We start from the raw sequence: 20,578 nt of genomic DNA, 5'->3' as shown, positions 1-20,578 counted from the left end.
TTACAAAACTTGTCGTAGTTAGGGTTGCGAGCAAAGTTTTATAGAAAATCCTACATCACAATAAAAAAACATAGACTTTGCAGAATAAACCTAAAAGACATATTTATTGCTTTATCTTAAAGTATTTTTTGCTTTTCACCTAAAGTTCTAATGTAAAGTATGAAATAATTCCATCATTTATTTGTCATCACTGACTTCATGTATACCAGGTTGGAAGTAAGGCCTGCTTAGCCGCGGTTCTAGTCGCGCATTTTGTGTAAAATCAATGTTAAATTCGGTCAGCCGGGGAAAATCGCTCAGACGGACAAGATTTTCATCGCGCTAACGGTTATCTTATCAGTATAGTACTCCATTTTCAGTCGTGCAAAGTTTATAAATAATGTTATTACAGTCGCACAAATTTGGGCAGAAATATTATCACAACCACGCAATTTCAAGCCGCAAAATCGTAAAATCCAAAGTTTCCAATCTGGCATGTATATTTATGTTACCTACCATAATTTATATACAACAAATAACTATTGTAGTTATTCATAGTGACCTTTTCTAAGATATTGTTTAAAATTTTATTTCTCCAACCATGCATCTTTAAATGATTTTATCTACTATTTTTTTCATTCAATAAACGCTTTCAGTCTTTTGCAAAACTAATTTTGGTTAGCCAAAAATATGTTTAACATAGGATAAGTAGTATCTTTAGCTTGGAAATATATATGACAGATAAACATAAGGAAAATAATTAAATAAAGCCAAAAAACATCTTTAAAATATTGCTAGCTTATAAAAAGTCTCGCTAAGGAAAAAAAGTCTTATGAGAAAAATTATACTTTGGTCCTGATTTGCCTTTTGTCTACCTTCAAAACAGAGTGACAGGATACATACATATGATTGATGTTTAGTACTTCTTTTTACACTGTGTTGTGATAAACAATTTTACCTTTTAAAAAAATGTTGTCACATTTATACATGTTTTTTAATACCAAATATTTCCTTTACTCTACAGACAAAACTATATTTGTAAAACATTTATTTGTCAAAAAAAACAAGATTTTTTTCATTTTAAAGAAAAAAAACCTAGAAACAAGAAACCTAGATCTAGCTGGAAAAACTTGGTGTTGACATCCCTGGTTGTAACAAAATATAATAATCACTGGGTATATACATAGATACGTGGTCTATTCTATCGCGCTGAATGTTAAAACTTCAAACCCGAAATTGTTAGTTAGATTGTTTTATTTTTCAAATAGCTCGATGCACCCGAATGTTGTGATTTCACGCCTCGATAATTTTATCAGTGACGTGTTCCAGTTTACATACCGGAGTAAATTTCTTTTTCGTTATGCACTAATAAAGATCTTGGTCACGATAAAAAGGCCATACGTCAAAGACGTCATAGGCTCTTAAACGATTACAAAAATTAGTTTACCAGATAATTTGGTAAAAATTACATTCGAAAGTTTGGTTCATAAAGCGCAAGGCTGTGGACAGGTAATGATTAGGATTTTAGTTTGGGTAATCATTAAAACTTTCAGTGATGACGTTAAGTTACGCTTTAGCGTGACGTCATAAACAAATAATCCTAATAAAACCCTTGGTTCTCGATCAAACACATAGGGAAATATGCAAAAGAAGTTAAGGCGATTTTTTCAGTGGGTGAAACTAATTAATATTTTTTCTTAAAATTACTTACGTTGCTTTAAAAGTAGGCGTGCCGTATTGGGTTCACAAAGCAGATTGGTAACTTTTGAACCATAGTAGCATTTTGGTCAAAAAATACTTCATTAAAATGAGCAAACATGCCATGAAATTTGGAAGATTTAAAATTTTGCATTTTGGGAGTCAAAGTTGGGAAACACATAATGAGTGGCCTCGTACTAACATTAATATTAGCACCGGTAAAAGGTGTACTGTGTATGTGAATTATTTACAATGCCGGATCTAAATTTCTACGCCAGTGGTCGGAAAACTTTTTCGTAGCGGCCGAAAATGCTCTTTTAAGAGCCTTTAAACGCTCACTACGTGAAACAAGTAACGTAATAAAACACTTACCGGTAATCTTACAAAAATCGTGCGTGCAGTGCGAAAAGTTTATAGTCTAATTGAATAAAAAAGTACCTTTGTAGCGTTTATAAGTCACACGGCGCAACATGCTATGGTAGCATATATCTTTTGGGTATAGTTTTTTGGGGGGTACGTAGCACGTTGGTCCTATGATGCAACAATGAGCAAAAGTAAAAAAAATCTCTTAACCACACAATTTTTAAAATACAGTACAGTGAATGCACTCAGTAGGCCTACTGATATACGCGGCCCACAACTAAATGACAAAACTGCAATATTAAAAAACGGCCCACTGAAAATTCCGCAAAGGCTCACATTTGGGCCGCGGCTCGCATTCTGACGACCACTGTTCTAAACTAGAAATACCAAGTTGCCCATACATGGAAATCTAACCTAATTACGGAAAAGTCCTCACAGTCTTTTACGCTACACTATCTTATAGTTAACCTATATATCAGTTAATGTTTTTAGTTAGGCTAACTTTGGACGAATTTTATAGACTTTATTTCACTGATGGCTGCCAGCGGTGTTTCCTCTGAAGCAGTGTATTGATTACGTCTCATTAAACTAATTTGCCTCGACCAATCAACCACACTATTACTCAGGGGCGCCCGCAGAAAATTTTCAAGGGGGGGCAATCAGGGGTCCTGAATTTTCAACTTAGGGAATTCCCCTATTTTTTCGCCTGATGTTAATGAATAATGACGTCATTAAAACAGTGAAAGTATGACGTCATAGAATGGTGATTGCAAGACGTGATAGAAAAAACCCAGAAACACCAAATACGTCCAGCAAAAGCGAGCACGTGCGTCGTCGACAATCCTGTCAGGCGCCAGCTGCGAAATCACGGTGTACAATTGTTAACTTTAGGCAAAAAACAAAAGACCGTTGAAATATGTGTGTTTAATTGTGGTAGAATCATACATAATTCGACTATCAGCAGCGCAGTTTTCAAGTTCCATGAACGGAACAAGCGCTAAATTACAAGAACGTCTTTCACCACGTGAAATACTAAACGAAGATCGTTTTTACCGGCTGTTATTATGCCACGATTGGCGCAACATCTGCGCCGAGCTGTGTGCCAAGTCAGCTAAATTACAAGGTTTGGTTGAGGGAAAATAAGTCGTGTCCATTGCACACTTAAACAAAGAAGGTTTGACTTTGCGTTGTCACCAAACAAAAGACGAAAAACGGCGTTTTGCGCTCGATTTTGGTTTCGCATTAGATTAAAACGCGTGACCCAATTACTTAAAAAGCACGCCGCTTCGTAAAATTTGTTACGATGACAACGAACAAAAAACGATAATATCACTTACAAAAAGGGGCCAAGAAATCCCGCCCCCCCTGGATACGCCACTGGGGGCAATGGATAATGTATAATATTTTTAAACTTCTTAAGTAATACATTACACTTATAAATAATACTAATAATCGCATTTTGAAATTCCGGGGGGGGCTTGCCCCCCCCGTGCGGGCGCCCATGGTCACGATATAACGTTTGTCATGTGTGAAACAGCCGAATGCTTTGTTCTCAGAGTGATAGCGAGTGTTTGGTAAAAGGCGTGAAAAGTGACAAATCATAAAATATTTGATAAATACACAGCCCAAAATACACAACTCAATAAACGTCTGAAATACTCAATAAAACATCTTAAATGACCACTGTTACTACACCCCTACGCCAGTGGCGGGCAACTTCTCCAGTCGGCGGGCCTGATAGGGGAAACTGAAGTACTTGGCGGGCCTGATTCCTGATCGATATATTAATTGTACTACCATGGCCTCCATGTTTTGTCGCATAATGGTGGTTAATGTTCTACTCTTTAAACACGGCAACACTTCCATTGACCTGTGAACAATTTTTTCTTGCCGACTTGAAAAAGTACTTCGGCATCCAGTATTTGTTAAACTTTACGTTTCTCGGCAAAATCCAAGGAATAATATTGACGTAAACTCTAAATCTAAGTTTGGAACACACAATAAGACCTAAAAATCAACAATACCGGTACCTAAAGCAGAAAAATCAATAATAGGCTACCATAGTATTACCACAAACGACATAATAAAGCTAAACACACAGTAAAGTGATGTACTTAGGGGTGAGGTTTGGGGTTGGGTCAAATGTTTTATAGGCCTGATTCTGGTCATTTAGGTCTTATTCCGACGGATTTATGACTACTCCGATTTAGACGGTGTTACGACTATTTGATATTAGTCCTATTTTGGTCTTATTCCGTACTGTGTGTTAGTTTCATATTCTAACTTTCCGAACTGTGTGATGGCTAGAGTCCTCTAATTTTAACCCAAAACAAACACCAAAGAATAACTAACAATCACTATCATTTGACGTAGTAAGATAGATCCGGCCCGCGGGCCCTATGTTGCCCGCCCCTGCTCTACGCCTACGCTGAGTAACTGCGTAATTGAGCAGACGATTTAGACACAAGCGACCATTTGCGCTGTAAAATTGTGCATCTCATCTTTGCAGATTCAGCTACCTAATAAATTCAGGAATAAACCTGGAAAAGGAACAAAAACGGAATCTATGGGATATAAATGTGTACTTCGAATTTTGGGTAAATTTCAAACGCTCTGAACCAGGGCTCGGCAACCTTTTTTACACTGCGGACCATTATGAGCATAGGCGTAGCCAGGGGGGGCTGAGGGGCCATGCCCCCCCCCAAAAAAAAAAAATTCATAAATATTTTACTCTTAATAATTTGTTTTGTAGCATTTAGGAGCAGTACCACAACATTTGATCACAGGCATGCCACACCTTCAATTGTCATGCATTGTTACGTCACAAACGATGTAGTTAATATAACATTTACTATACATTAATGTACTTTTTCTACTTTCAGACAGTTTTTGCTCATTGACTGTTTTTTGAGTATTGCGTTAACACTCAGTCAGTTGCTGCTCGAAACGGTTTGCTAGCATTGTTACTTGTGTTCGTTTCGGCAGTTGATACAATGCTAAGAGCTAAATAAAACATTCCAATTTTTTGGCCCCCCAAAAAATTTTCGGCTGGCTACGCCACTGGTTTTGAGACTGAAATTGTGTCGCGGACCGGCCTTAAAAGGCAACAAATGCTCAGTAAATGAAATTTATTACAACTTTTTTCGATAAACTAATTAAACTGCATAGGCCTACGTTGTTTTTAAAAACTTGCCTGTCTGAACATAAAAATAATAACTCCTTTCATTGTGGGACATTGTTTGCATGATTTGATTATTGCACTTTAGGGTAAACATAATTAAGCATTAAAAACATGATATTTTGGCCCCTTTTGGATATATTGTACATACGAGTAGTTACAGTTTACATTACAATCAAAAAATACATTTTAGGATGTTGTGAAGATGTTTTATATGGCCACAGCACACTGGTTTGTTTTGCACCTCACGAGTGCTGAAAACTAATTGTAATTTTACATCATACCAATCAACCATGAAGTTTATTTAAACGAAAGGTAATGTGATTTGGATATAAAATAATTTTAATTGTTTTTGGCTTTTCCTAGCCTTTTTCCGGCTTTTACGTATACCCTACGCTACGGTTTGGGTTTCAATCAAAACTTTAATCTGGCAACCCTGCTGCAGACCGGTAACGAACTCCTCGCAAACCGGCACCGTTCCGCGGACCGGCGGTTGCCGACCACTGCTCTGAACCAAGAGAACTAAACGCGTTGTAAAATTTGCCGCTAGCTGGTGCTATGCAGCTGTCATTACGCATCAATCTGGCAGGTATTTCCGTGGAATAATTATGATTATGTAAGAGTTTATGCCTGATCTGTTTAATGCAGTCGCGTCAACATTTTCCTTGCGTAACGAATTGCTTTTGTTAATGGTTAATAAGTTCGCCAGATGCCGTCTGATCGTCCACTGGAAACCATTTCACTGGAGACTAGCCGCGGAAAGGATTCGCCTTCTCAAACAATGAAAGTTCAGCATACTGATGTCGATAACGAAACTTGCGAAACTGAATCGAACGAGGTAGGGTTGCCAATTGTTGCTACCTACTTTGAAGAGAGGATAGCTGTACCTCGAAATGATGCGCAGTCTGAAGAAGAATCATTTAAATGTGGCCCCTTCCATTCTGACATGCCTAAATTTAGCTGGAAAAAGTTGTGGGCATTTACTGGGCCAGGTTTTTTGATGAGCATTGCTTACCTAGATCCAGGGAATATTGAATCAGATTTACAATCTGGAGCTGTGGCTGGGTTTCAACTTTTATGGCTTCTACTCTTAGCAACAATAATGGGTTTGTTAATGCAACGTTTATCGGCAAGACTAGGTGTTGTAACTGGCCTACATTTAGCAGAAGTTTGTAACCGACAGTATAGAAAAGTGCCAAGAATTATTCTGTGGCTCATGATTGAAATTGCGATTGTTGGGTCGGATATGCAAGAGGTAATTGGATCAGCAATTGCATTTTCTCTTTTGTCTGGAGGAAAAATTCCCTTGTGGGCTGGTGTGTTAATTACAGCAAGTGATGCATTCGCATTTTTGTTGTTGGACAAGTACGGCTTGCGAAAACTGGAAGCATTTTTTGCTTTCCTTATCACCATCATGGCTGTGTCATTTGGATATGAATATGTAAAAGTTGCTCCAGATCAAGCACAAGTAGTTGTTGGAACTTTGTTGCCTTATTGCTCTAATTGCGGCTCGCGACAATTACTACAGGCTGTTGGTATAATTGGAGCGGTAATAATGCCTCACAATATGTACCTTCATTCTGCACTTGTAAAATCGAGAGAAGTCGATAGGGCAAAGCCACGAGAGGTTAAAGAAGCAAACTTCTACTTCCTGATTGAATCGTCTGTTGCATTATTTGTTTCTTTTATTATTAATCTTTTTGTGGTTTCAGTGTTTGCTGAATCATTTATTACACATTCGAATGCAACTTGTGAGTATGCAACAAGTATTCCTGGAGGAGCTGATGTGTTTCCACTAACCAACCAAACAATGTATGAAGTTGATATTTATAAAGGTGGTATCATTCTAGGGTGCATTTTTGGTCCAGTTGCATATTACATATGGGCAGTTGGAATATTAGCAGCCGGCCAAAGCTCTACAATGACTGGAACATACTCCGGGCAGTTTGTGATGGAAGGATTTCTTGATCTGCGTTGGAGTAGGTTTAAAAGAGTGCTGCTCACCAGAAGCATCGCAATAGGCCCAACCTTCATACTCGCATTTTTCTCTGACATTCACCACTTAACTGGAATGAATGATTTGTTAAACGTTCTACAAAGCATGCAACTTCCATTTGCCCTTATTCCAGTTTTGCAATTTACAAGCATGGTCTCCATAATGGGTCAATTTGCAAATAGTCTGTTCTGGAAAGTTATTGGACTTGGTATATCTTCTCTAGTGTTAGGAATAAATCTATATTTTGTTTTTGTCTACATATCTGGGTTAGCAAATGTGGTTTTTATTGTACTTGCTTCGCTGCTTGCTCTCGCATACATTGTATTTGTTGTTTATTTATCTGCGCTTCTAATCGATAGTTTATCATCTTATAAGTGCTTATCCTTATTTAAATTAAAACGCAAACACCACATTTCTCATGTTCAAGATGACGAACACGATTTAATTGACAATGCTTTTGTAAATGAATAGCTGATTGTCATATTTTTGCCAAATGTTTATTTAAACTTTTGCTCTAGAAGTAGCAAGCTTTACTATGCATTAAATTACTTTACTATGTATTCTTATTGTTTTGTTTGGCATACTGCTTAATTGTGAATAACTAGCTAATGCTTTTCAGCGTATTTGGCTATACACAAAATGCATGGTGGAGTTTTATTGATGTTAATGTAAAAAATTCTCATCGCAATATTATTACACTGTTAAGATACAAATGTTTTTCTCTAATTTAAAAAAAAAATTATATTACAAATGCATTAACTTCAGGCTGTTTGAAAACACTTTGTGGCCATCTCAGTAAGTGTATTGTGTCTTATAATGGTTCAGTTTTGGAGATCTTATTTAAACCAATATACTGAACTTTTTTGATTCTGTTCACTAATTATCACAACGTTTTATAACTAAAAAACCTGCAAAAGAAATATTTCTATTAATATTGTTGTACTACTTTTTATGTGCTTAAAATGATAAACTTCTAATCCAGTGAAAATAAAAGAAGTGTTTTGCCAACTCAGGATCCTTTTGGTTAAACATACCTTTTTATATTTGTAAATATACTTGGTTAAAATGCCCAATAAAACTTCCTATTTTCCCCTTAAATGTCCAATTTTAAAAGGTAAATTGAGTCATAGTAAATAAGTCAAAAGTGTCAAATGCCTTATTTTTTAACTTACAGTGGCATGTTTGATTGTTTGCTGTTAAACCAAATCGCTGAAAGTAAAATTGCGTGACTATTGCTTTTTACATCAGTATTTGAAAATTACTTTGTGCAGTACACTGTATAGTATTTGGTGGATATTTGTCATGCTGAATGGCATATTTTTTGTTAGCAATGTGGGAGAAGCAATTCTTCGCAAGGACTTCCTGCCTACTGAAAGCCATTGGAGCCCCGAAACATTTGTACTACAATTAAAAAGAAACAATTACGTGCTGCCAGTATGCCATCTGTGCAAACACATTTATTATTTTCATATCCTGTGCGATAAGGTTTACATCGTAGCAGTAACTGATTTAGCAGTTGCCTCTGCCTACATTGTAGTTGCCTATTTGGAACGTATTTCTCTGCTTTTGAGGGATCTTTTAGGTATTGTTACGGCGGAAAGTGTACGTGCCAATATTGCTCTAGCCTACGAGCTTGTCTGCGAATCCACGAACTCTGGGTTTCCTAAACTAATCGAGGTCAAAAAAATGAAAACACTTTTATGTAATTCGGCAGCGATACCAAGAAGTAAAGCTACTGACTTTCTGAGCGCTCTGCCCGAGAATCTTTTTGGCGCAATTGGCGACGCAAACAAACGCGTACTTCCAAGTGAAGCAACCAAAAAGCCTGTTCTCGGAAAGGGCTGTAAACAAACCAAAAACGAGGTTTTTGTGGACCTTATAGAGAACCTGTCCGTTGTAGTGGATTCGACTGGGTTGGTTTTGCTGTACAACGTCGAAGGCAAATTAGAAGCGAAAAGCTACCTAAACATGCCGGCAAAGGTCTCGATAGTGTTTTCCCAATGCAGCTCGTTACAGCAGGATGCGATATTTGAAAACGCTTGCTACCCCAAGTCAGTGGCAAGGACGTCGAACCCTACCTCTCTGAGCGCGACCCTTGTGCCTGGCAGCCTGTGTGTAATGCGGTACAGCGCCGAAGTACGCTCCGAGTCCTGTTCGTTGCCGTTCACTCTCTACACGAACGTCGTGCCGGTGAAAAACGACAAGATGCTCATGGTCAACCTGAAGATTCACAGCAGCTTACCTGTACGGAATCCCGCTAACAACTTTTGCGCTACGCTGCCGCTCCCCCACGCCACCCTGACCGCCAGCGGCACGTCGAGTCTTGCCAACATTGAGTTTGTTTACGATAAGCACGAGCAACGAATGATCTTAACAAGCCCGCTGTTTCCGGGTGAATCCAACCACAGAGTATCGATCAAAGTCTTTATTGCCAAGTGGTCACCCGTGATGCGTCACGAACTCGGAAGCGTTACAGTACAGTTCGAGGCGCCCATGTTTAGCCAATCGAAGTTACATATTTCCAACTTCAAAGTGCATACCAGCGATTCGGCCGCGACCGGGCCTGACAGCCAACCAATACAACGCTGGGTTCGCTACCTGTCCTATTCGAAATCTTATGAATTTTATTTAAAAGACGACTGGTTGGATGATACGCAGTAGCAAACGAAGTAAAACCAGATGTATACAGTACCAATATAACCGCTTTTAGCAGTGCATTATATTGTACAATTATTTGCATTATTACACCTCGTCTTTGTGTTGCGAAAGTGACATAGCAGTATTTGTTTTTGTACCAAGTAAATTAGCTAATGTGATCATGCTTTAAGTAAGAATATTTTAACCGGAGTAGATTTGCAGCTTGATGTTTTAATATCAAATCTCTTTGTTACTATAGTGTTCCTCAACCCATAGACTCACAAGGAAGCTTAAAACGCTTGACGCAATGAAATGTCATTTGGACAATCAGTCATCGCTGAAACGTTACGCATACGAACAGCAGTTAGTGCCAAATTGTGGAACCCGCCTTGTTTGTAAATTATAATGCTGTTAAACTTCGAAAGTAAACAGAACGTTCAAATTCTGCACCTCCTTTGTGGTAAATAACTTTGTTAAATATGTTTAGGCTCCCCACGGCCTTGTTTGTAACAAACTCTTTATGTTTTTATGGTACCTAATCATGCGCTTACTGGCAAACTTTTTCGCTTACTGAAAAATCTCCTGCGTCATCGTTGCCAGGCTATCTTCATTATGACGCTTTGGGCCTAAGTTTGTTCAAACAATAATGACATAACTTTCGGGTGACCGGGTCTCACTGTCCTAACGTATATATAATTGGTGAATTTGAGATTGGATGTTTGGCGTAACATAGGGCTTTTAACTTGGGGTCGTGGAGTTTACATATTTTGAATTTAATGTTTTTGTCTTAGTCGACTGTAATACTATATTTCGGGTCGCTCGAAGGTACCCCCGTAAGATTTATATCTTTAATCAACTCACTGAGTGACATATATACGCTAAGTAACAAATGACAGACAAACCGATGTTGTCACCCTTAAGGTATTCGTTTATATATCACGATGCTTTACAATACATTATACAGATTTACAATCAATCGGTATATGTGATTAGACCAGGGGCGCACTACCTTTTACCTGTGAACGGCTGCATTGACAGTCTTTATTTTTCTCACCGCCGCCACTATAGTGTTTTTTTAGGGATGACGTCAGTCATAACTTGACGTAATAAATTAAATATTCTTAAAAAGAAATGTTGTTCTCTAACAAACTCGTGCGAAAATATTAGTTGGCGCAATTATCTTCATTACGGTAAAAAAAGCAATTCAAGTTCAACGCTTTGATAACAAATAATGTTATGCTGGCATATATAGCTTCTTGCAGTACGTTTAACCACGCAAAATTTAGGCAGAGTTTGCAAAAATCGCTTTGTTATGGTTTACGAGTTTTTCTTAGTTGGATGCAGTTTAGTGTGACCTTAAATATCAAATTAAACGTTGCGAAGTTAAGACATTTCATATACAATGTTTTGCAAACCGTAATCTGTAAATGCGCCTATTAGGCTATAGTTCGGTTGGTGGTAGTGTTTTTTTGTAAGTTTGGCCTTACAACACGCTGCACTAGCAAACTTACTCTGGTTACTGAACGTGTATATCCACGTGTATATCCAGTGCAGCGTATTCCCGTTTATAATGTCATATATTCTTGGCTGCATATCGAGTGCTTTTTGTATTTTCGACGATGAACGATATCACTTAAAAACGGGTCACGTTTTTTTTTTTTTGGTTGGGACCGTTTGTAAAAGTGTCTCTTTTAAAACCTTTCGAAGAACGATTTTGCACTGGAAATGGTTTTTCATTTTATGTTGCACAATCAATTAAATACCACTTCCACACGGGCTGTATCCTTGTCTTATTGTGGATATAGTCAACTCACTTTAAACACAATCAGTGACAAGCAGTTAAATATATTTATAATAATAGCTTTCCTTTACATGTTAAATTTTTACAATTCTTTTTTAAATAACCGGCAAACGCGGCTTGAACAAACTTACACGGGAATATGGCAATTTGATTTAGTTACACATTGATTAAGTGGCCATAGCTAATTAACCTCTTAATTAGGCCTATATTTTGTTTTCTATGCGAATATCGCGTTAATAATGTTAGGGTTTTTACGTTTGCATTGCCAAAATTCGGAAGCTTGTAATGCCAGTATCGAGACTTTTTGCCTATAAGGCTGCAGTTCTTTTTTGTGGCCCATAACTAAGTATGTATTTCAATGTGACTTAAGAGAAAAATGTTCAAAGCACTTCTGTTTGCATTAGGTTTAGACTTTTTTTATTTTGATCAAGATCTGTGTAGCCTATATAGACTGTTTGGCAGAGGTCATAGCCTATTTTCCTAATAGAGAGATTTTTTCAACTTTCCACGCGTATTAAACAAAACAAATTTGCAGTTCTTTGCCAATGATGAAAAATGGTAAAGTTGGTAAGTAGTATGGTACGCAAGTAATTTGTGTCACACGATTACGAAAGTGGGTTGACTTGTTTCACATAAAATTACAACTCATTTAACTTCTGACGCGATCATCGCGAAATGCAAAACTATCTGATGACTAAGTCAATTATTTTTTGACTTGTCATAAAAATATTTTGTCAAAATATACACGTGAGGTCAAAATTATTTCAAGTCAAATCGATTAAAAATACACATAAATCGTTTACAAAATTAAAAAAACTATAGTCAGCTTTTAAAATCCTCGTTCAGTTATAGTTTTAATTTATATTCAACGACATATATCTTCATTAGAGCAATGTTGCGGTATAACCTACGCGAGACCGGCATAATTAACCACCCACGTCTAGTTTATTGCATTAGATTCAGCTCGGACTTTGTTTTAGCTTTATACTTTGTATTTCTGACCCGGGCAAATGTATTGAACGGTATTTTGCTGTATTGTTTCGCTTGTTATTTGCAATTTCCTATTTTCTAATTTGGTAGCCTAATATAGGCCTACTAGGTTTTTGTGTATTTTTATAGTGTTACCGGTAATTGTCTTTTTGAAATGACAAAAATATCAATTAGGCATTTTCATCCGGTTTGCACTGCAGTAAAAAGAACATGAAAACGTGTCGTTGACGCCAAGACATTAATGCAGTACTTAAAACAAAATATATGTTATTTTTAACAGGGGTCGGCAACCTTTTTTGCACTGCGGACCGGTTTAAAATTGAAATTTTGTCGCGGACCGGCCTTACAAAAAACAACAAATGTTAAGTAGGCCTAAAAAAACTTATTACAACTTTTTTAATGCGACCTTTATGCTGGTTTTGCTGTAAAGAGATGCTCCCATATAGGAATTATTGAATTTACTGAAACCCGCGGGCGGCATCCGGCCGGCCAAGCAATTTAATTTAACCCAGCCGCAGCGCATTCAATAAAACATTTAGGCTAGGCTTTACTTTTTTCTTAAATTACACTTGTATATGGTACCATCATTACCAATTCCCACTCTTACCAGCTTGTCAAACTAAGGATATAAAGCATTTCTTACGGCCCTACACGACGCTTTCTTTATTTACGTTATATAAAAACTAAACAAAAAATATTGCCAATATGAAAAAGTACGAACCACAGACCGACACTTGAAAAGTATAGAATTTACGTAGGCTACAAGGATGCCAATATATTGGTGTTTTTGACAACAAAAGTCAAAAATATGGCTTTTTACCGTGTTTGAAGTCAGAAAAATCATTACGCTTTTTGGCTTTTTCGGTCATTTTTATAGAGTCTAAAACTAAAACTATACAGGCTAAAACTTGCTGAAAGTAATTAAAATACATACGTTTTTAGTAACCTTAATTCCTGCTTAAATAACAATATTTTAAATTAGTTTATTTTGTACATTGCTTATAAACATCGTTTGCAGTGCACGAATTTATTCTTTTGCGCTTTACGGTGAGCACGCTTAAACATAAAAAAACATAATATTTTAGCCCATTTTTCGATATATTGTATGTACTAGAAGTTAAAGTCTGTAACAAAAAATATGCATTTTTGAATGTTGTGAACGTGCTTTGTAACTCTTATGGCTACAGTAGGCTACACTAGTTGTTTTGAACCTCTCGAGAGCTTGATAATTCTAATTTTAAATCATACCAATCAACCATGGAGTATATTTAAAGGAAGGTGAATGTATTTTAAATAAAAATACATTTAACTGTTTTTGACATTTTTCAGGTTTTTACGTACAGTTCGGGTTTAAACAAAATTTTACCCTAGGTTGCAGCTATTTACGGACCGTAACAGCTGGTACGGATCGGTAACAAACTCCTCGCGGACCGGTAGTTGCCGACCACTGGTTTAAATAAATGTTTTTCTAATAGGTCAAAATTTTGTCAAAAAATAAATTTTTAGGTCAATTGTCAAAATTTCTCATTTTTAGGTCAAAATATAATCGCACTACTGATGAGATAAAATAACTCTTTAGTGAACGTGTAGCCAGTGTAGCGCCATGTATTGCAACTTTTAGGACGAAAGAAACATATTTTATGCCATAATACTTTCGCTCTCTTGCTACCGCCTCTTTGTTGGTTTTGATATTACGCCAGGCGTTTAATGTAAATGTTTACCGAAAATTTAGAAGCGGTTGTGTATAACGGTTAAAATACTGTATCCCAAAACGTAATTCGTTTAGCTAGGTGGCGAAAACACACAGTACCGTAGAGTCTATGTAAAAACAAGATTTGTTTAAACATTTTCCAAGTACAAGGGTAACATTTTGAATTTGTATTTATCTCTTTGATCTCAGTTAATGTTTTGTATTTACAGCACAAAGTTCTGATAGAAAAAATTTAGTATTTGTGACGCATGAGTTAAATCTCGTCATAGTTGCCATTCTAGATTATTTTAATCTAGATTTAGATGTTTTGGTTTGAATCTAGATGTAGGATTATACAATCTAGATGTTAGATTTTTTTTAGATTATTATAAAAAAATATTGTATAATCTAAATTAGTGACAGATTCGCTATTGACGATAAATATTTCAGTAATTTCAAACGTTTTTTTTTTTGCAAATTGAAAAAAAAAATGATGAGATATAAAATCGAAATTTCAGTAACTCGTCATGTTCAGTAAAATGTTTTATAAAGCAGAAAATCTTAAATCTAAAGCATCAAGCTCTTTGCATCAAGCAAGTCCCTTTATGCAACTTTATAGGGCATTATAAGCTTTTAATGTTGATTTTTTTGTCCAAAAGTATTGAATATTTTCAAAAATCATTTTTAGATTATTTTTTAGATCTCTCCATAAAAATCTAGATGTTTTTAGATTATTTTTTTGGTAAATCTAGATGATTACTGTGAAAAAAAAATGGCAACTATGAATCTTGTGTGACCTTTAAACGTTTAGGGATACTTGAACGACGGAAGGCCAATCCTCTACGATAGGGTATTTTCGCTTAAAGTAGGTGGTAGGGAATAACTCGGGGAAAATTGCACTTTGTAGGTGAAGTAGGAATTTTCGTAAAAAATAAATGTAATGGAGTTATTTACTAAAATAACGGAAATTAGAATTTATTATTTAAAATTCACTACTGACTTTTGTTAAATTTCATCCCATACGGTGAAATAATGTGAGACAATTTATCCATAATCCACCACACAGCGTATTGAACTTATGAACTATCTGGAGCGATCTAGCTTTACTAACCACCTGACTTTGCATGCGTTTTAATACCTCATTTACGGCTTACGTCATATTAAGACGTCCATTTCGTTTGCACTGTTTTCAGCAATTGCTTTTTTGGTTTTTAGCCTGCTAATGTCAAAAAAGTCGGCGCTCTTTTACTTACGTGAAAATGTACGTGAAAAGTTATACAAAAAAACAAAACAATATAATACCGCATACCACAACGCATATTGTTTGGTTTAAGATGCGGGTTAGCGTTTGGGTGAGGGTGGGTCAAGTAATATTATGTTTATTATTAATAATACCTTGCCCCACTTCAACCAAACGCTAACCCTAACCCAAACAATATGCGTTGTGGTATGCGGCATTTGAAGAAAGTTTTTTTTTTATTAATTTTCACGTACATAAGTAAAAGAGCGCCAAAAAGTCATTATCAACCCATAGCGTAGGGGAAACGTAGGGGGGAAACTGACATGTGTGGTACTGGTAGGGGAAAATGAAAATTTATAGGTGCAGCCCTGGATCAGCATGTAACGATTACACGAGGATTACAGCAAGTCGTACGCTATCGCAATCACAGTGGCAATAGCATGACGTAATCTGAAGAAAGAGGCAAGTGTATATATGCAGTTACATAATGAATTGTGTCACCTTAAAGCAGTGGTTCTCCGCAGTTTCACCTTGGCTGCGGGACTATAGCCTTTGAGAGGTGGTCTAAAATCCTACCACAGCGTTGAAACGATTATGAAAGCAGCGCACAATGTTTGGGTTATGGTGCGGGTTAGTGTTTGGATGTGAAGTATTATTATATTTGTTTTTAATAATAATACTTGACCTACCCAAACTAACCTGCACCCCAACCCCAATATTTTCTTTTTTTTATTACGCTGAAACAAAAAAATAGAAAGACGGACGAGAATAAAAAATAGCACCTATCAAGAAGCCACAGGTTGGGCTAAAGGCCAGCCCACTTAACTTTATGAATTGCGAGATTTTCTGAATTTAAAGCACAGATATACTCAAGAGTGTTTTACAGACTTGATCATAAAAACAAACGGCGCTGGTCTAGAATCCTACCACAACGAAACACCATTTGGGTTAGGGTACAGGTTAGCGTTTGGGTTAAGGTGGGTCAAGTATTATTATTGAATTAGGAATATAATATTACTTGACCCACCCACACCCAAACGCTAACCCGCATCCTAACTCAAATTTTTTGCGTTGACTTTAGAACTGTGGTAGGATTCTAGACCAGCGCCAAACAAACATGGAAAGCGTCGGTAATGTCTTTGCATACTTAGAACGGTATATAACGAAGCGCGCACATAACAGTAAGCAATTCAACAAATCATTGTCAACACCAGTTCCAAACAGGAGAGTTACAGGGTCGTTTTGCAATGAAATTAAAAAGTTTTGAAGAAATCCAAGATGTTATTTCTTCCCAATAGCTTTCAATATGAAGACAGTAATAAAATATGTGCGAAATAGTTTCAGGGGCATTTTGACAGAAAACATATTGGTCGGAGTCAGTTTTCCCAACCCCAATAATGACTTGCGTTGTAATAGGATTCTAAACCAGCGCCATCTTTTGGTGTGTGGTAAGAACCAAAATAAGGTACAGTTTGTTCTGTAAATAGGTGAACCATGTAGCGTGGTCATGGTGGATCTATAGAACTGTACTACAGTCTTGAACACCTGTGACAAAAGAAAAACAAAAACTTCAATAGCATGCCTTTTCACAGAATATAAAAGTGCAGATTAAATTAGATATTTCAGGTTTATATTAGCAATGAGCAAGGATTTAAAGCCACTGGAAAACAGATCCAGCTATCAAAATACATACACAATGACTACAGCTCCTCATCCACCAAACACATATCCCGTGGTTGAGTTGGGATTTTCCATTCGCCCACTCACAAATTTGTGTGAAATTTGCTCCAGTTGAGTGCCTCAAGAGCAATAAATTGGTTCTTATTTGTTCATCTGCAACAAATTATGTAAACGCCCAATACTAAAGGCCTCTATATAGGAACACTAAAGGCCTCTATATAGGAACAGGTTATTGTGATGAGGATCTAGTTTCTCAATAAATTTAATAGTGGCTATGTTTCTCGGGAAAATGTCATAACAAAAATCACTGACAACATGCCTTGCAAAACTTATCTTAGGAGAAGATTGCTCTACCTTTTGTTTTCTCTTTTCATTTTCAGAATTAAATGAGCATAGCAGAATATGATTTGGATGCTGCATGCAGTTATGGGGGATACTCTTGTGTTTTTAGACAAATTGCTTTGTTTGTTTTTTGAATAGAAACTTTAAGTGTTGAACATCACGTCTTCATTCTGTGGCAGGTGCACACTTAAGACCTAATATTTTTTCTAAAGCCATTTTCGAGCACACAAGTAAATTATGATGGGATTCCCAATCTAAGGTGTGCAAAAAAACGTCATTGCACACCTCAAAATTTTGTGCTGCAAACCTGAGATCTTGGCATGAAATGCAGACTGGTTGAACATGAAATACTTAACAAGTGATTGCATTTGTAGATAAGCACAAGCATTTTTTTAATTTAGATTTTGTAATATTATTTGTTGTCTGTTTGAGAACTGAATCATGCCTAGAGGTCGGCGCAGCTCCCCTTCTCCTGTGAGGCGTCCAGCCCCAGAAAGAATGTCAAGGTCACCAGCCCCACCAATGCGCCAGCCTGCCCATGCCCCACCAACTCAGATGGCAGCTCCTCAAAGTCAGGGGCCCGGTATTATGGGCCAGATGGCTGCAACTGCTGGCGGAGTAGCAATTGGAAGTGTGGTCGGACATGGACTTAGTAGTGCTCTGTTTGGAGGTGGCAGTAGTGGTGGCAGCCAAGAAAGCAGGCCTGATGTCACTTATCAAGAGCCACCGCCACATCAATATCAGCAGCAGCAGCAACAACAACAACAACAGCCGCAAGTCTGCAGCTGGGAGTTGCAACAGTTTCTTAACTGTGCCCAGAGTCAAGGTGACATCACTCTTTGTGAGGGGTTCAACGATGCCTTGAAACAATGCAAAAGAAATTATAACATTGCATAAAAGCAAAGGATTGTGACAGCTAAAGTTGACTATTGTGATTTTTGTCATATTTGTGACCTTTGTTATTACATCTTTCTGAACCTTGTTTTGTTTAATTTGACCTAAAATATGTCATATAAAATAAGTTAAATTTGCGTAAAAGAGTGATCTGTATCACGTTTGGGTAAAGTTAACTGACTACTGTTTACTATGTTTGCAAAAATTAGAATAAAATATTTGATGTTTAACAATAAAGATAAGCTAAGTAGGCTGTTGAGTGTGAGTGTATTAGTTAATTTTTTTATTGTTGTTATTTATTTACCAGTGTACAGTATTCAGACACAGCCATTTAGTTAATATCTGCCCACCAGACAACTGTGTACCATTAAAGCTTATTTTAAATATTTTACTAGTGGTATTAGTAGTTGTATTTTTAGCAAAGAGTGAACAATGAAAGCACAAATTGTTTATAGTGTAAGACTTTCCCCCTTGATTGGCAAAGGTTCACCTTGAAATTAACATTCTGGAAAAAAATAACCTTTGGTGTGAGCAATACTGAAATCCTAGCCGCTCAAATGCAACCCACAAAGTTACTAAAGTTAGGGTAAGGTTGTCCTATTGCAATGCCGAAGCGATACGGAAAGAAAACAAATTTGACACCAAAATCCGATAACCATTTATCAGATATTTCTACCATTTAAACATGTATGTGTAGTTGTGTACAACCCCTTTATCGTTCGATATTGCCTTATCTTTTAATTTTGCATTTTTGGCATTTTTTTTGTTTACGACCAGAAATTGGTTACATCTTAACCGGTTTGTGTTTTGTTACTGCACTTCTCGACCACGGCAGCCTCAGCTAGTTTAGCTAATTAAATTTAACATTCAGGTTGCCATCCCGAAATTCCAAATTGAGTTCCGTTGCGGAGCACTTTTTTGACATACGATAACGACACCGTGGTAAAAGTAAACCGTCCAACAAATGTCAAAATCGACCTCGCGAAGTCGTGTCTAAACGTGACAGCGTCAAGACTCAAGACCTTACGAGCACCACACAGTGTGTATATTTTGTTAGTTTTATCCTTGGACGTGTTACAACAATACAAAACCACAAACAAAAATGTAATCGATTTGCGCAAAGACGTACAAAAAGCCGAAATTGGCGAAAAATAATGTTTTTAAATCAAAAAAAATGATTTTTAAAAACGTGATAAATTTTATCGTTAATCTAGTTTAAACAGGAGGCGAACCGTTTGACTTCTCAGGTTCGGTTCGGGTTCAGGATTTTTTTCACATTCCGGTTCAGTTACAGTTTAGCTCTGGTTCGACCAAAGTTATTCCAAAACCTGTTTCTAACGTTCCAGTTGGCGTTCAATGTAAATTCCGTATAGTAAACTAAAAGAAAAAAAGGAATCTATTCAGGCCAAAAACATTATGCAAACTATAACATGTTACGCCGAATGAACTCAAACTGTATGTAGTGCAACTTTTGTCAAATATTAAACTATAAAATTAATGCTTTTATTTCGAGCAATATGCAAACTTATTTTATGTGTCTAATGCATCAAGTACGATTTTAATTGAATGTTTTGCCAATTTAAACAAAATAAACGCTGTTTTTCGCGCCTAGCGCGATGAGACTGAATTTAGCTGCAATTTGCCACCCGATCCGTTAGAAATCAGTGCATTTCTAAGCAAAAAGGTCTACGACAATCAGGGCATACATTGGCAGAAAAGTCTAGACTTTTAGACCTTGAGGTCCTGGCAATGCACTGATTTGGACCTTTAGGTAAACTCCCGGCGTAGATAAATTAAAAATATTCATTAAAAGTTCAGAAAAGATAACAAAAAATATGAGATAGGATTAATAACACTTGACCCACCTAAACCCTAACGCTAACCCGAATCCTAACCCAAATAATGTGCGTTATTTTAATAATTCTTTAAATGCTGGGGAATAAAGCCCAAACTCGGATGGTTTCTCGTCCATTGTAGGCCTATTTAAGATTATTATGTCACAAATTGAGGTATTGGGGCCTGAAGCGTTATAATTATTAAATTATCGCACATTATTTGGGTTAGGGCGCTGCGGTTAGCGTTTGGGTTGG

The 20,578-nt window shown here is 36.8% G+C and overlaps 3 protein-coding genes across 3 annotated transcripts; all 3 read left to right on the top strand.

Moving 5' to 3' along the window:
* Window positions 1–5,800: 5,800 nt before the first annotated feature.
* On the top strand, window positions 5,801–8,477 carry LOC146160584 (natural resistance-associated macrophage protein 2-like). The gene is made up of 2 exons (XM_083383403.1): window positions 5,801–6,984; window positions 7,054–8,477. Exons 1-2 carry the CDS (start codon window positions 5,928–5,930, stop codon window positions 7,683–7,685), a joined length of 1,689 nt encoding a protein of 562 aa, XP_083239529.1. The 5' UTR covers window positions 5,801–5,927; the 3' UTR covers window positions 7,686–8,477.
* A 25-nt stretch (window positions 8,478–8,502) lies between these two features.
* On the top strand, window positions 8,503–10,041 carry LOC146160583 (uncharacterized). Its single transcript, XM_083383404.1, has one exon. It carries the CDS (start codon window positions 8,517–8,519, stop codon window positions 9,873–9,875), a length of 1,359 nt encoding a protein of 452 aa, XP_083239530.1. The 5' UTR covers window positions 8,503–8,516; the 3' UTR covers window positions 9,876–10,041.
* A 7,916-nt stretch (window positions 10,042–17,957) lies between these two features.
* On the top strand, window positions 17,958–18,739 carry LOC146160582 (uncharacterized). Its single transcript, XM_083384558.1, has one exon. The coding sequence runs from the start codon at window positions 18,036–18,038 to the stop codon at window positions 18,489–18,491; it is 456 nt and encodes a 151-aa protein (XP_083240684.1). The 5' UTR covers window positions 17,958–18,035; the 3' UTR covers window positions 18,492–18,739.
* Window positions 18,740–20,578: the final 1,839 nt, after the last annotated feature.

Source organism: Ascidiella aspersa, chromosome 3 (genome assembly GCF_963924565.1).
Source record: "Ascidiella aspersa chromosome 3, kaAscAspe10.2, whole genome shotgun sequence".
NCBI classification, from domain to species: domain Eukaryota; kingdom Metazoa; phylum Chordata; class Ascidiacea; order Phlebobranchia; family Ascidiidae; genus Ascidiella; species Ascidiella aspersa.
Note: the sequence above shows the minus strand (reverse complement) of the source record. Positions and strands in the feature narration are given on the sequence as shown.